At 46.5% G+C, this 15,379-nt stretch overlaps 1 protein-coding gene across 8 annotated transcripts in view; it reads left to right on the top strand.

Moving 5' to 3' along the window:
• The window catches only part of LOC125336553 (DAB2 interacting protein), a 164,028-nt gene that overhangs the window by 29,336 nt on the left and 119,313 nt on the right, over positions 1-15,379 (top strand). For 2 of the 8 annotated variants that reach the window (XM_048325120.1, XM_048325121.1), the window contains exon 1: positions 14,473-14,797. The exons of 3 other annotated variants lie outside the window; for them this stretch is intronic. Coding sequence is in view for 1 of the 5 variants with exons in the window: in XM_048325123.1 (XP_048181080.1) it covers positions 2,776-2,914 (139 nt within the window). In the remaining 4 variants the exon portion in view is untranslated. Of the gene's footprint in view, positions 1-2,534; positions 2,915-14,471; positions 14,798-15,379 lie in introns of those variants that run through there. 3 more of the 8 variants (XM_048325123.1, XM_048325122.1, XM_048325118.1) reach the window with 3 other exon arrangements.

Genomic DNA, 15,379 nt, shown 5'->3' with positions numbered 1-15,379 from the left:
TACACAGAGCATTTGTGTCAGGGTGTGGCTTTCAAAAAAGAGAAAAAAAAGTAGTAAAGAAAGAAGAAAACAGAGCAGTGTGTATTAATTGGGAAGGTCTGGCCCAGTCACATCCCTCCAGGTGGGTTGTTCATTTTCCTGCCTGCTGCTCTGTAGTATCTGAAGTTAAAGTCTTCAAAAACCTTGTTAAGTAAGAGAGACAGAGCCAAGCTGGCAAAACTGGAACACAACTCCCAACCATTTATTTTTGCTTTTATATAGGGCTGCTTTCTGCTTTCTCTTGTCAGAATAGTTTATAGTCCCTCGCTAACTTCTCCTGCTTCGTAGTCACCTGAATGATTGTTTCTGAAGGTACTAGGCTGATGAAAAATAAAAATCCCCAAGCATTCCCACCTCACATTCCCTCAGAGCTTGGGGACATCCCCAGCACCCCCCTCTCCCGAATCCCCAGTGCTTTGAGCATGAGTCACTTGGCTCCAGTTAAGGAAAATCAAACCTTCCCCTTTCAGATCACATGAATTTGGGTAAGCTTTTAAAATGGTTTTGTTCAAACTTTCATTTCTGTCAGTGCCTTTTTTTTTTGCTGTTGGGAATGACAAAAGTAAATTGGATAGGCCGTTTTAAAGACATTCTAGTGATAAAAGCATAATTGTAGAAGACTCTCTTCAGAGCTTTCATCCCAGTTATTATGACACAAAATTGCAGAGAGACACCTGAATATTTGGGTGCTTGTCTACAGCAAATCTTTAACCAAACGTCAGTATTTTCAGCCTTTCCCATCACTGTATTCTGGATGTTCTCAGCTCCATTTGGGAATTGAATCAGCTGCACAGGATGAGTCTCTGGTCGCCTGGAAAACGGTTAAAGTTGTCCCTGTATTTTTATTTTTTTTATGTACCCAAATATGAAAAAGAAAATTATTCTGGCTAAGAAGAAGAGCGCAGATGTGCAGTAAGCGAAGGCTTTTCCTTTTTGCCGGGGTCTGCTGTGGGATGTGGTGAGGGCCGGTGGAAGCGCAGAGCGATGTCCCGGTGCAGCATCCCCCTCCCGGGGCAGGGAGCCTCCGCTGTCCAGCTGGGATCTGCCTCCTTGACCTGAACTTGTCGCTGCCCTCCCGATTGCTCGTTCCTGCACTGCCTGAAAGCTGGCGCCGAATTCCTCACGTGTGGCCTCAAAACCAGGCATGGACTTCGGGGAAGAGCCAGACTTGGGTTTTCCTCCTGGAAGGGCCTTTCTTAGCTGACACACGGTGTGGGTTTACTTCTCGATGGAAGTAGGAAGCACAGGTTGTGTAGAATTCTGATGTTTTCCGTGACTGCCAAAATGTGTGAAATCCTAAAATTGGGGAGGATGGTTGGTGCTAGGGAAGGGACTCCTGTCCTGGTGTGGTTGCTGAACTGGAATCGTTTCTGCCTCTTGTTACTGGAGGTACAACACAAGATAATCCAAGGAAGCTTTCCAACCTCTGCAGAAGCTCCGGCTGACAGGGGAGCGGGGCTCATCCACAGCCAAGCCCGTGTCTGGTCATAAGACACCACAAAGATAAATTTGCACAGAAGTCTGGGAAAAATGACAAAACGAGGACACAACACAGAAAGTTATTGTGCAGATGTTGTTTTGCAGCTCATCCTACTCAGATGAGGTTTCTCTGTTACCTGCCAGCCTGGGAGAAGCAGCAGCCACACATTAAGTTCTTGGCCACCATTCTGGGTCTCTGAAATGTTTTCTGCCACTCTTCCTTCAGAGTCGTTTTTGTGCCAGCAAGGGAGGAAGCTTAGGTGCAGGATTCTTGACAATTCACTTCTGACCTTTTGAAATGGTAAATGTGGAGTGAAGTTTTTTATCTGTTTAATATATTTTTTTAATTTTATTTTCTTCCATGGCCTTAAGTGTTAATTCTGCCCACTGAAATGTAATTTTATGGAGCAATATGAGCCGGAGGCAGAATCTTCGCTGCCATCAGGACCCAAATGGTAAATAGGCCCTTTCTCTAATTTGCGGGATGTGCTATAACTCAGTTTGAATGTTGAAAGGAAATGGGCCTCCAGGGGAGTCTGGAGCTCTGTTCATTCAACTTCTAATTAAAGTTTTCCCCTCTCAAATTTCACTTTATTTTCCGGGGCTTTTGCTCCATGATGATTATTAACATGTGTCCCATGGCCAGGAAATCATTATCCCCTTCCCCAACGCAGCGTTTCCCAGATCCCTCCTACAGCAGAGCCGCAGCCTCCTCCCGGCGATGGGCTGCTGCTCGGGGCTGCTGCTCGGGGCTGCTGCTCGGGGCTGCTGCTCGGGGCTGCTGCTCGGGACAGGCGAGGGCGGCCGGAGCCGAGGCCGCCGGGCCGCGCTGCGCAGGGAGCTGGGAATTGTTCCAGGACACTTTGATCAGATGATGCTGTCTGGCGGAGAGGATCCAGTCCAGGATTTCTTCCAGCCTATGCTTCACGTTTCAGGAGCCCAGGCCAGCTCTGGCTTCCTATTACTACTCCAGCAGGCTTATCTTTTTGGGGGCAGGAGTTGTTAGCACAGTTTATCTTGCTCGCTGCGAGTCCTCCCTCAGCTGAGACATGCACTCCGGTGCCGCGTGCTTTTTTTCCGTCTCTCTCTCTCTTTTATGTTTTCTTCTCGTTTTTCTTTTTAAATGTGTCAGGTGAAGAGTTCCTCTTCCCCCCTCTCCCTTTCCACTCCAAAGAACCACCCTCCAGTTCATTAAAACGCTGGGACTGTTTTGCTCCTGTGCCAGAGGGGAGAGCGAACCTGTGCCTGCATGTGTGTATGTGTAAAATAGATCCAAAAATGTCCATGAACAGCAGGAAAAGTTCCGGGAGACCGTCTTACTACTACCGACTGCTCCGGAGGTCACGACTTCAGAGACAGCGAAGCAGATCCCGCAGCCGGAACAGGCTTAGCAGGGGTAATTGCAACCACAGTTCTCTTTAATTGCCGCTGCGCAGCCCGCGGCCGCCGCTGCCAGGTAGCGCCGTAGGTAGGTGAGGATGAGCCGGGCGAGGATGGGCAGTGGCCCCGCGCCCCGGGAGCGGGTCGGGCTCTGCACAAGGTCAGTGTGCGAGGGACTCGGGGCAGGCGTGGCTGCTCTAACACCCCGTGTAGTGTCACTAACCCAGGCGTTCCAGCTAACCACGGGTCAGCTTTTCAGTTTTGTGTAATTAAGGTAACTACTTTTCCGAGATGTTTGGAGGCCTAATTGATGCTTACAGAGCTTTGAAAAGCCGTGCCTAGGAGATGGTGTCTCTCTCCAGAGATGTATTGCTGGAACTTCTTGTTCTTCATGAGCCGAGTGTCACCAGGGGGTTGAGATGACAAAGCTGAGAACAGTTTAGGGGTAGGATTTTCCAAAGAGCCTAAAGACTGTGCTCCCAAGGCATTGCAGAAACCTGTGGGACTTGAAGCCCCAAATCACTTTGCACTTTTAAAAATCCTGCTCTAAAAGGGCCTATTTGTCCTCATCAGCAGGAGGGAGGTCCACAGAGGAATCTTTCTGTAGGGCACAGGCAGCCCATTCCTTCTACTGGAGGCAGCTCCTGACCCAGTTGCATTTTTAAAATAAGCTATTCTGCCTTTCTCTTCTAGTGTGAAATAACTGTTTATTGGGTCTTTTGCCTGTTCTTAAAGCAGCCAAAAAGTGGGAGTCTGGGAGTGTTTTCCTATTGAATTTTTTCAGAAAGGAGGAAAGAGGGTTGTGTTTGCCCTCCAGTGCAGCAGTCCTGATATATTTATCATGCTGTGAGCTTAATCAAAGCCATTAACTGAAAATAATTCCTTTTTTTCTTCTTATTGTGTGAGTAAAAAGCACAACTGCAACTTTGCATCAGGTGTCTGTGCAAATCCAGGCTTGGACTTGTCTCACTGCAGTTAATTCTGATTTACGAAGTAGATTTTAAACTCAACTTTAGCACTGCGAGATTTAGCTCAGTGCAATGTCCCCTTTCCTCTTTTCCTGGCACTCAGGACAATTTTAAGGATTTTGAATCACTGCTGAGAAAACAATAGGAAGCTGAATCAGTCCCTGAGCTTCAGCTTTTCCTTTAAGCAGACAGCGGTTTTCTTTGCATTATTTTTTTTGTTGTTTTGCCTGTCAGGGAGGAGCATTTGTAAACTCCCAAACATGTCCCAGTTCCCTTTCCCTCTTTATTTGTGTGCTGCACAAAACCAAAATATTTTACTGTCATTTCAGTTACTGTGACAAACTAAATGTGTTTAGTTTCTTTTAGGTAACCCAATGTGAACTTAATGGCATAATTTGTCAGGAACACGAGGAATATACAGGCAGATTTGATAGAAATGGGAATCAGCCTGAAAGTTTGTAAGAAATTGGATTTGAACCAGCTGAAATCTTGTTGCTGTTGGTCTCTCCTGGAGTATTTTGTGTTTCTCTCTGGGATTCCTGCCTCTCAGCACTAGCTGAGCTCATCTGTAGATCTGAAAGAGATTTGCAAAGCTGCATGAGAATTTTCTCTTTATTTTTGATAGGTTTTTGTTGTGCAGTGGTGGTGTCACGCAGCCAGGCCACGCAGTGGGTCAGAGGGGAACTTGGTCCAGGCTGGGCAGGGTGATGGAAGTGCTGGAATAATGCAACAGGAACACTCCTTGACAGTTTTGTTTCCACTGGAAGAACGATGAACAGGAGGCTGTAGGGGTCTGGGGGCTGTGGAAAATGCAGAAATCAGAATGAAGTTCTAGATCTTGGGGGGTGATGTAGTGTTGAATTCCAAACCCTGCAAGTCTGGAGGAAGCATGGAGCTGAGGGCCCCCTCCTCAAAGGCTGATGCACAGTGGAGTTTGCTGTCTCTGGCTGGGATACTCGGAGATCAGGAATCCTTAGTGGGAGGTTGCCATAAATTCAGGCGTGCTGGAGTTACTTCACAGGAATTGGCAATGTCTGGTTTGCCACATGTGTGTTTCCCAGACATCCTCTTGGCAGTTGTTGCACTCTGCAGTCTCTGGACCCTTTGCCAAGATCCCCACAGGGCCCAGGTGAGCCTGTGGCTCTGCTGGAGGAGCAGTGATACCTGGAAGTTGATCTTTTCCAAGGGATGTCAGATGCTCAGCATGCTTTTGGACCAGGAGCCGGCTGGGGGTCGGGCAATCCTTACACGTTTACCAGGGAGGAGGAGATCTCTGCTGGCATAGGATCCCTGTCCCCATGTGGGACCATTCCCTGTGCTCCCTCCATCCCAGATGATGAATGCCTGGTGCTGGAGCTCAGGCTGGAGCACCCAGGAGTCTGAGGTGCTGCCAGTTTGCTGAGAGTCAGAGCCCTCTTCCAGCCCCCTCTGCTTTGTATCCACCAGGTTCTGAACACACAGGAGTTGTGTTTGAAAACATGTATTTACATGCTGCCACAGCCCACTCTCCCCCCAGAGGCACTGCCACCCACCCACACCTGCCCTTCTGACACTGCTGCTGCTGCTGCCAGCCCTTGGTAGGGATGGAGGGACGGAGCCCATCCTGCCCCAGGAACAGCAGGAAAAGTCAGGCTGGGGTTACAGCTTGCACGGCTCTGTGAGGGCTGAGACCCAGTTTGGGAAATGGGTTTTGCTTCCTGAGGTGCAGAGAGAGCCACTCCCTCAGGAAAGTGCTGCTGTGGTGCTTTTAGCTGGGCAAAGTGAGCAGAGTTTGCATTTTCTGTGCAAGGATCTAAGGGAAGGAGGGGAGAGCTTTGTGTTGGGACTCCAGATGGAGCCAATCTGCTGCAGCGTGTGCAAAAACGTCCAGGACTGAGCTGATGGCAGTGACAGCAGCTTGTTCAATGGTTCATGTGATGGCATCCTCTGTTCTGGAGCTGTTTGGTCAGCCCTGGTGCCTTTAACACATTCATCACATTTCAGTGTGTTTGTCACTCTGTGCCTTTGGGACAGGCTGGAATATCTGAACAGTGACGCTGGTGGGAAGAGCAGAGCTGAGCAGGAGGGGAGGGCTGCTCTGAGGAGGCTGATGGGATCCTGCCTCCAGCACGTTTAAACCATGGCTGTTTGAGAGTTGGTAAAGCATTCAGGCTTCACTGTACTGTTAATCTCTGCTGGAATGAGGGCAGTGCCTGAAACCCCCGGCTCTGCCCTCCACAGAGAGTCAGGACATGCTGCAGGTAAACATTAGCTAGATAAAAAAACTACCTGCAGAACCCCTGGGCCATCTGCTCAGCTCAGAGATGTGTGGGACTGTGGGAGGAATCATGGCAGTAATTATGATTATTCCCAGGTGATCCATCTAATGTAGTGGAAGGTGCTTGGGAGGCAGCGAGGGGAGAAGGAAAAGTTTCGGGGACAGCAACACCTGCTTGTGGCTGCACTTGGGTCTGTGGCTTTCTTCAGGGTCTCTCTGCTTCTCCTTACTCATGGACACAATGAGGGAATGGGAGTCAGTGGGAAGTGTTCTGAAAATTCCCTTTGCTGATAGAAACCACTCATGGGTGCTCCATTCACAGTCCCATCTCTGAGCCAAATGCAGCTTTGGCTTCAGGGCTTTCTTGTGTAAAACTCTGTAGGCAATCAAAGTTGGCGTCAAAGCCCTGAGTATTTGAGAACATTGGAGTTCCTGATCTTGAAGGTTCAGTGTTCGTGATACTTCTGTCTCTGTCAGCCTCAGACACAAATGTCTTGCTCTGAGTTCTGTTTATCACAGATGCTTTTCAAGATGTTTTATGAAAAGGATTTTTATTAAACAGCCTTTCTTCTTCCTTTCCTTTGATGGCTGCTGTGAAGCGAAAACTGACTGATCTTCAGCAAAGCCCAGAATTTCAGTGCACCAAACACTGAGCTGGGAGGCCAAGGTCAGGCTGGGTTTTTTCCTCAGCACAGGCTATTCAGATACACATCTGTTGAAAACAGCTGGAATTTAGTCTTTCTCTCTCTGTTTCATGAAATCAAAACCTTTTAAGTGATAAATGAGAGATCAGCTTATACCCAAATAATCAATACCTTGGAGGTTCAGGCACTCGCTTGGGACAGGGGAAGCAGCGACTGGAAAATTGTCCCAGCATGTCCCAGAGTGACATAACAACTAAGGAGGTTTTATTATATTTAAAGCCAACTGAAATTGCACTCACCTCTCAGTAATCTTTCCTAGCTGAAAATCTGTTCTGCAGTACGTTAACAAAAAGTGATATTGGACAAGGAATGCCATGTGGAATTTCTCCCTTTCCACCTCTGCAGGACTTTGTTTTTCATTTAAGGGCTGGGAGAAGGCAAGTGAGGAACCCAGTCATAAATATTAGCAATGGGCTTGGTTGTTTTTTTTTTTTCCAAGGGTGGTGTCTTTTAAATGCCAGGAAAAGGAGACCTTCCTGCTTTGCACTTTTTAATGATTCTTGCTTTGTTTTTCAAATCTCTTTTGTGGCATTTTCTGTTTCACCACAGAAGTCTTGCAGTCTTTCATTGAAATTTTAACAGCATGGCTGACAGATGCCCATAGAAAAGATATGCAAAATGTTTTAAGCTGTGCTGTTTATAGGAAATATTCACTGGCAGCTGTGCTATTTTTAGCAGCAGTGCTCCAGCTGAGACTTTGCTGTGTTTGCTCAATGCTTCATTGTCTAGTAAAAATCGAGACTAAATTTAATGACTTGGGAAGTGGTGCATGATGGAGGAATTCTGGAATTGTTTTGATATTAAACAATGCTTAAATCTCAGAATCCCTTTAATAAGCAAAAATTTAGAGTGAATTTATTTGAGGCAAGATTATTGGACTGACCCTTCAGCAGGAGCGAGGTGGCAGCAGTGCCTTGACTCCCTTTGCTCCTACAGCAAACACTGACCTGCCCCACCTCCTCCAGACATGTCAGAAATGCAGGAACATCCACACTCAGTGAGTGTTCTCTGTGAAAAATTCCTACGAGATCAAAAATGAATCAAGTTGTAAAACTTCCCCTGGGAAGCCCCAGTGGGAATCTCTGAGGAGCACTGTCTCTTTTTGCTCATCTTTATCTCTGTTTACAGCCCTCTCCTGCTGGTAGCACCCTCCTTTTCCCCTGACAGTGTTCCTAGGAGGGGCTGACTGCTCTGAAAGGAAATAAGTAGCAGATTTGCTCTCGAGTAATACAGAATGAGGTTTTATCTACAAGCCATAGGTAATAAATGAGAAAGAGGTTAAAAACCCTGCTCTGAGTCCAAACTAGAATTGCATCCAAAAACATGCTTAGAGGGCTTTCAGCAGACTTTTCATGATCACTCATGTATTAGAGTAAGTTTGTGTCCTTACAGCTGTGGCAGTCCAAACAATTTAGACACGGAGCTGCCTTTTAAAGCTTTTAAACCTGTATTTCCCTTGAAGGTCTTCTAGTGTGCCACTAATCCCCTAAGTTAGTGCACTGAAGGCACTCTCTAATCCTTTAATTCACTCTGCTCTCAACAGAGACGGGAATGAGCTGGGTCAGGGAACATTCTCATTCGGGCTTTATCAGTTTTGCTTTTTTCAGCTCAGACGCTACTGAGGGTAGTTTGCTTTCCTTTGCAACACTCCAGAGAATATTTTAGTTAGACATTAATTGTTTGTGTGTTTGTGTATATGCTTATTAGAAAAGGTGCACAAGCCCCAGAACTCCCTACTCCTGTCATTGGTTTGTGCAGCCTCAGGGTCAGGCTTTTACACTGAGTTCCCTTGGGCCCCTTTGGGCATCAGAGAATGTAAAAATAGATGGCCTTTGAGAACTGTGAATCCATTCCCCACCTAGAGCCGGTGAGGGTCAAGGAACAGTGTCAGCCACAGGTAATTTCTGGAAGCTTTTTTCCTCCAGACCTACATGAGAGAGAGATTCTGACTAATGTTTCTTTGGTGCTGAAGGTAAAGCTTTGAGGTGATGAGCAGTGCCAGACAAGTGTTGTGGTTTTATTAATAAGCAGAAACTCTAAAAGACTGGTTAGAGCAACACATGGCCTGAATTTGGAAGGTTTGTGCTGTCCATTGGTTTTTTCCTTGCATGAGGGGCATGTCTTTGTAGTAGGTCTGGTTTGGAGAGCCAGGCTGGGACCACAGTCAGCTCCCGGAGGTTCATTAGGAATCCCAGCCTCTCACATTGCTCCAGAAGTTCATCTAAAGTTGAGCATTGAAGCATTCAGTTGGAGGAAAAACATGCCCTGCAATTGTATGGACTTGGAGAACATGGACAGGAATAAAGACGACAAAGTTTTGCTTCATTAACATTTGCACTGAAAGAGGAATCCTCAGATGCTGAGCACTTAATGTTTCCTTTTGAAGAAACCAATTTATGTGAAGTGCAAGTTTCTTTTATACCTTATGTGCTCATATTTTTGATTTCTTACAGCATTTCTGCATCACTGAATTTCTTTTAGAGTCGGAGATCAAGGCTGGGCTTATTCTGAAGTACCCAAATGTGGTAATAGGTGGACTGGTGTAAAATTTGGCATCTGGAGTTAAATTACAGGATGCTTCTTAAGCTCCTTGGTTTCTATAGGAACAAGTAATAGTCATCCTTCATGATTAAGCAGTGTCCATGGTAACCAAACGAGCAAGTTTTAAATGAAAGATATTTTCCCTTTACATTTTTAGCAGTCAAAGGTTACCAATTATTACCTTTATACCCTTAGACAAGAACACATTTTGATGGGGCTGGTGTGTTTGAAGTGAGAACATTTGGTGTTCATTTACATAACTTTGCTTCTAGGATCAGCAGAAATTTGGGTGAACACCAAAATAAAATTTCAGAGGGTGGAATGGGGTGCATTAACCTCCCCAGAAGGGTGAATGTTGGTCACTAAATTGCTGAATTGTTCTGCAGGGTTGCAGTGTTGCTGTTCAAGTGCCCATTTGCTCCTCAGAGTGACTGCAGGGCAGTAGTGGAGGGAGGAATTCCAACATGGTTCTGGCATATTTTTTAGGATGGAAAATGCAAATGTCAGTGTTGGTGTAGGTAAGAACATCCTCCTGCTCCCTCCTATTTCAAAAATAGGTTGGGAAGTGAAAACATGACTGGTTTTTAATGTTTCTTGTCTCTCCTTGGCACTGGTGGTGTTTGCTTGAAAACTGCAGAGTGAGTGTGTGCAGCTGCCACCTGCGAGTGTTTGCAGAGCAGGTTTGTGGGAGAGGAGCAGAAAAACCCACCCACCCCCAGAGGAAATAAAAGGATCAGTCACAATAAATTAGGATTTATATTCCACAATTTCTAATAGTGAAACAATTGCTAAGAGAGTCTGAGCAGCCAGAGGAGAGATGGATGGGGAACAGCAGCGAGCAGGGATGGATTCTCAGCTGGATTTAGGGCGCAGTGGTGCATTGCCCAGGTGTGCAGAGCTGATGTACCTGACACAGCTGCCTGTGCACACACTCAGATCCACACATGGCAAAGCCACAACATCTGGGGGAAAAATAACACTCAGTTTGTAAGCATTATCTTCTATTACTGCGTATTAAAGTGAAGGAGACTTGTTTCTGTTAGCTGGGGAACTCTGAGGCCTCCTGCATAAACATCTGGAAAATCAGAAAAGCCCTCTCAGCTATCCCTGAACCTATCCCCAATCCTAACCCTCCCTACGTGGACTTGGAGGAAGAACAGTGGTTCCAGAGTTTGCTGTCACTGCTGCTTTGAGTTGCTTCTTCATGTCAGATACTGTATTATGGTGGATACCTATCAAAAATCACTGCCATCCAGTGACTTAAAATCCAGTATTCTTTTGTGTTTCCAATGAAACTGTCTCCTAAATAGCCACGGTTAAATCCCAACCTTCTGCTTTCCTGAGCAGAGTTGGAGTTCCTTGGCTGTTAAGGCAGTCTGAGGTGGGTGAGTTGGCTCTGGGCGTTGAGACTCTCTGAGGCTGCTCTAAGAGCCACATGCACCATGTGAAATTCAAATCTTAATGTTTGGTCTATTATGCAGATGGATGTGAACAGAGATACATGTGTGACCCCATTTATCTCTCTAATGAAGTGTCATCAATAGAACATCTGTTTCTTTGCTGTAGAAGATGAAACCTCTGATGAATCATGCTTATAAATTAAGTATTTATTTATTTAATTTGCATTTTACCAGTACAGACCTGTTCCAGCAGCCACCATGCACGGCTGGAGAAATGGCCTAGGAATTACAGTGTGTGAAGTTTTCATTTATCCTCAGGGTGTTTCATGTGAGTGAGCTGTTCTGGCCTGCTCGGTAGCTCAGCTGTCCAGGTCAGTTCTGGAGGAAAGCCCCAAACCAACCCTCACTGACGGGGGACAGACGCAGCTCTGTCCTGGGTGCTGTGTCCGGGTGACACCTCCAGCTGACAGAGATGGGAATTGCAGAGTATGGAAGTTCCTCCTTGCTCTCAGATTGCCTCTGTGGATAAAGTGCTGCAAGAAAGCGTGTGGTGACAGAGCAGAATCTTTGCAGGAAGGTTCAGCATGATGGATGAGCCTAATTTAAATCTCCCCAGAGCTGACTCCTTGTTCTCCACACTCCGTGTTGCTTGTCTTTATCATCACATGGGAGGAAGCTGATGTTCCACTTCACTTTATCATCTTTTCCACCATAACCAGGGTATTGGCAGTCGCCAGGATCTGGCCTCCAACCAGGATAGAATTTCAGCTTTTTCTGATGTATTTTTTAAGTCTGAGCTTGATTTCAATTTCACCCTGGAAAAAAGGCTCCTAAGGATGTGCTGTTAGCAGAGGAGGAATTTGTTCTGTGGATATCATACCAGAGAAAGATAAATACCATACATATTTTATTTCAGAGACTAAGAAAAAGAATAAAAATACAAAATATATACACATATCTAGTTAAAAAATACCAGACAGTAAAATGGAGTTTGTACTACAGGCTGCTCAATCAGCATGATTTGCTGTTTATCTTTAGAAAGGGAGGGTCATTTGCTGGATGTGTTATACTCTCTCCCTGGCACCAGGTCTGGGGACCTGCAGCTGTGCCTTGTGCACATGGATCTGATCTGGTCTCCAGGTTTGTAGCACTCAGAAGTTGCTGTGTGTATTTTCAGACTCCTTACAGTGAGAATTACCTCAGCTTTCCTTTCCCATTAGTGATATTCTCATCTTCCCCTTTTGCCCTTACAGGGGAATGTTTCCTTGACAAATACATTTTATCTGTCTCCTCAGGTAAAGGATGTGTTCCCTCTGGATTTCTGGGGGGAAGGACTTGCCCTGGGTGTCTGTCAGCGGGCAGGGGGGAGCTGAGTGCCCGGCTGTGCTGGGATGGCTCCACAGCGGGGAAAGAGTGGGGAAAACGCTCTTAACTCCACTGACCATCAACTGACCCAGCAGCCAAACCACACCTGGAGAATTCCCAGCGCTGCAGCTGGGTCGGGGCTGGGAGCGCTTGGCCAGCCGAGGGCCTCCAGCTCCATCTAGTGAGGCACTGGCATTGCGGCTGTCACATGCATCCTGCTGCTGGAGAGGGCAGAGCACCTTATCCCGGGTTTTGTGGGATGGAAATCCCACCTGAGCTTTCCAGGAGAGAAGGAGCTGTGGCAGCAGGCAGCCAGAGCCCGCAGAAAGGCAGGGGAAGAGTCTTTGCTGCTTGTACACGTCAAAAAGCACCGTGGCAGCTGCTGGGAAAAGAGTTCTCTTACTGGGTAATAGAGAAAATAGAGGAATAGATGCATATCAAGTACTCAGAAAAATAGCAGAGCTTTTTTCAGTACTAGATACAAGAGCCATTAATAGCACTGGCTCAGGAGCAGGATGAGGAATATTAAATCCATGATATCCAGGAACCTGACAAAGAGATGAGGGGAGATCCATTAAAGTGTACAGGATGCCGTGGCAAAGGTCAGTGTCACTCCAAATCAATATTTAACAAAGAAAAAGCTCTTCTTTCAGGAGTTCTTGGTCCCACTTTGAGAGAAGATGGTAATAGACTTTAGCTGAGGGAACCAGTGTGCTCCGATGTTTTCTGGGATTTGTTTTCTGTATTCCAGCCACTTCTAATAAAGCTCTTCAGTTCACACAACTGTCCCAGCCACCGCTCTTGGAGCTGCAGAGAATTGTGTGGCTCTAAGTGGTGCTTCAGGTGCCTTTTGCTGCTTTTAGGCTGCAGCACAGTTGAGTCAGAGACACACTGAACATGGTGCTTTTGTAACACTGAAGTCACCTGTGGAGGAAACAAAGGTACTGGTAAGAAGCTGGATCAGTTTGGTGTAGTCACTGTGGGGAGCATTAACTATAGGCATAGACTCAGCTGTTTAAATTCGAAGTATTTTGTGCCAGAGTGTAGCCCAGAAGGCAAGTAATGATCCCAATTTATTTTTTTGTTCTGTGTGTAAACAGTTAGATAAGGGAGAGGGTTTTTTACTAGCTGTAGTTCTGTAAACAGTGTCCTTAATTGTCTGGAAAGGTCATGAGAGCATGAGAAAATGTGAAACTATTTCTGCTTGGAGCATGAAATGTGTGGGGAGTATATCAGTGGTTCTGATGTGGAAGAGTTGTGGGTACAGCCAGGGGGATTGCTGGGCTTTATGGAAGTTTGTGAATGTTTAAACCAGAGAGTCTAAGATGCAAAAAAGAAATAATGATATTCTAACATGAGAAGTGGGGGTGACACAAGTTCCCTTAGCCTGGAGAACACCCTCTCTGTGTTCATTAGCTTTGCTTTCAGAGGAGTTTACTTGTTCGAAGGGCATCAGTACCTGCCCTAAACTTCTGCTTCATGACCATTTTCATTTAGAAGTCTATTTTATTGCCTAATAAAGGTTTGGCTTTTAATTAATTTTGTATGGTTATAGTATTGCTGTAAGGGATCCACTGGAATTCACTGTGGATCAGCAGGGCTCTGGGTGACATATTCCAATAAATACTTCTGCAGGTAACCGAACCATGAAGGTGGCCCTTCAGCTGTGTTCCTGGGCCAGCTCATGGCAGCAGGAAGGGCTTTTATAACCTCTCACAGCTTCTTTGTCATTGGAAATCAGACATTTTGGCATCTCTGCTTCCCACTCGAAGTTCTTCACGCCTTGTGAAGGGGAAAGTTGGCTCAGCTCAGTGTTTATTATTTTCTGTCGTTGTCTATTCCGCTTTTTAAAAGTGCCTCTATTCCCTCCGAAATCCCCATTTGAATTCAGACTAAAAATGCATCTTTTCTCCTGGGCTCCTGTGGCCACTCAGAGCTGTCTGAAATGTAGATTTTTCTGCAGCCTCTCCTGAGTGTCTGGAATCACACAGACACTACAGATACCTGTCCTCCAGGGATTGTTCTTAATTCATAAATGCTACCGTGAGCCATGTTAAATCACTGTCACCGTGTGTCCTCCTCTCCTCTCTTGGGTTTGTAATAAGGACTTATTAGATAATGCAGAAATTAGAGGAATAACACCTGAATTCATTAAGCAATAAAATTAATTCACGGCCTATAATTGTATGAGCAGGAGACCGGTAATTCCTGTTCCCTCTGGTTTCACAGAAACTCCACCCTGGCAGGCGCTGGGGCACCGGCGATGTCGGGCAGTGCCCGGTGGGGCAGGACAGGGAGGAGCTCAGCCCCGCTGGCGGCTCAGTGCCGAGCTCGGGAGCAGCCTGACCTGTCCAGGGCTCCCTGCGGCCTGGAGCTGCTCCCACCAGCCCTTGGTTCTGGAGAACTCAGAGTTTTCTGCAACACCTCCAGACGATCCGGTGAAGTTTTATTGTGCTTCAGAGTCTCCTTTCCATAGGCACGTCCCGGCGGTGGGAGCAGGAACCTGCCCTCCTGCCGTGTCTCCCGGTGCTGCTGCCTGCTCTGGCATTCCAGTCATACTTCTCTTTCTTGCTGCCTCTGATGAAGTCATCACCTCTCCTCTCATTCCCGGCTCCTTCCGAGTGCCATGGCATGTGCGCTGCTCACCAGCACGGCTTCGTTGTGGTGAGTTCAGGGAGATGATTTCTCCTCTCTCACTTCTCTCCCAGCACTCACGTTGGACCTCCCTTTCTTGTTTGGAGCTGGAGCAGGTTCTTATCGGGAAATCAACTTGCTGGCAAGTGCCTGCTTGTTGTTACTCCTTCCAGCTGCCTCTCTTTGCTTTTGTTTGTGCTGTCTGTTCCACTGGCTGATCCCTGGAATTGTGTGAGGTGGGGGGACCGTGAAGAGAGATGAACAAACAAAGGTTAATGTATTTTATTCTCCACAATGAGAGCATAATCCTGATGATCTCTTGGAGTAGTTGGGATCCACAGGAGCAGATAATGCAAATGTAGGAACACCTCACTTGCTAAGTGAAAAGTAAACAGTATTAGTAGTTGTTTGTGTGTTTGCTACACATCACAACCTGCTTGGAGCAACGTATGAGAAGCTGAATCAAAGGAGGCAGTGATGTTGGGTGGGTTAAACAAGAGTTTGGGTGCCAGGAGCTGCTCACAGCCTGTTCTGCTGCTGCCCTGGAGCCTTGGGGGGATTGCTGTGCTGCTCCGTAACGATTCCGCAGCAGGAAAAACAGGCATGGAAGAG

The sequence above is a fragment of the Corvus hawaiiensis genome, chromosome 21, assembly GCF_020740725.1.
Source record: "Corvus hawaiiensis isolate bCorHaw1 chromosome 21, bCorHaw1.pri.cur, whole genome shotgun sequence".
Classification (NCBI taxonomy): Eukaryota; Metazoa; Chordata; class Aves; order Passeriformes; family Corvidae; genus Corvus; species Corvus hawaiiensis.
The sequence above is the reverse complement of the archived record's forward strand: the minus strand, read 5'-3'. Positions and strand labels throughout refer to the sequence as shown.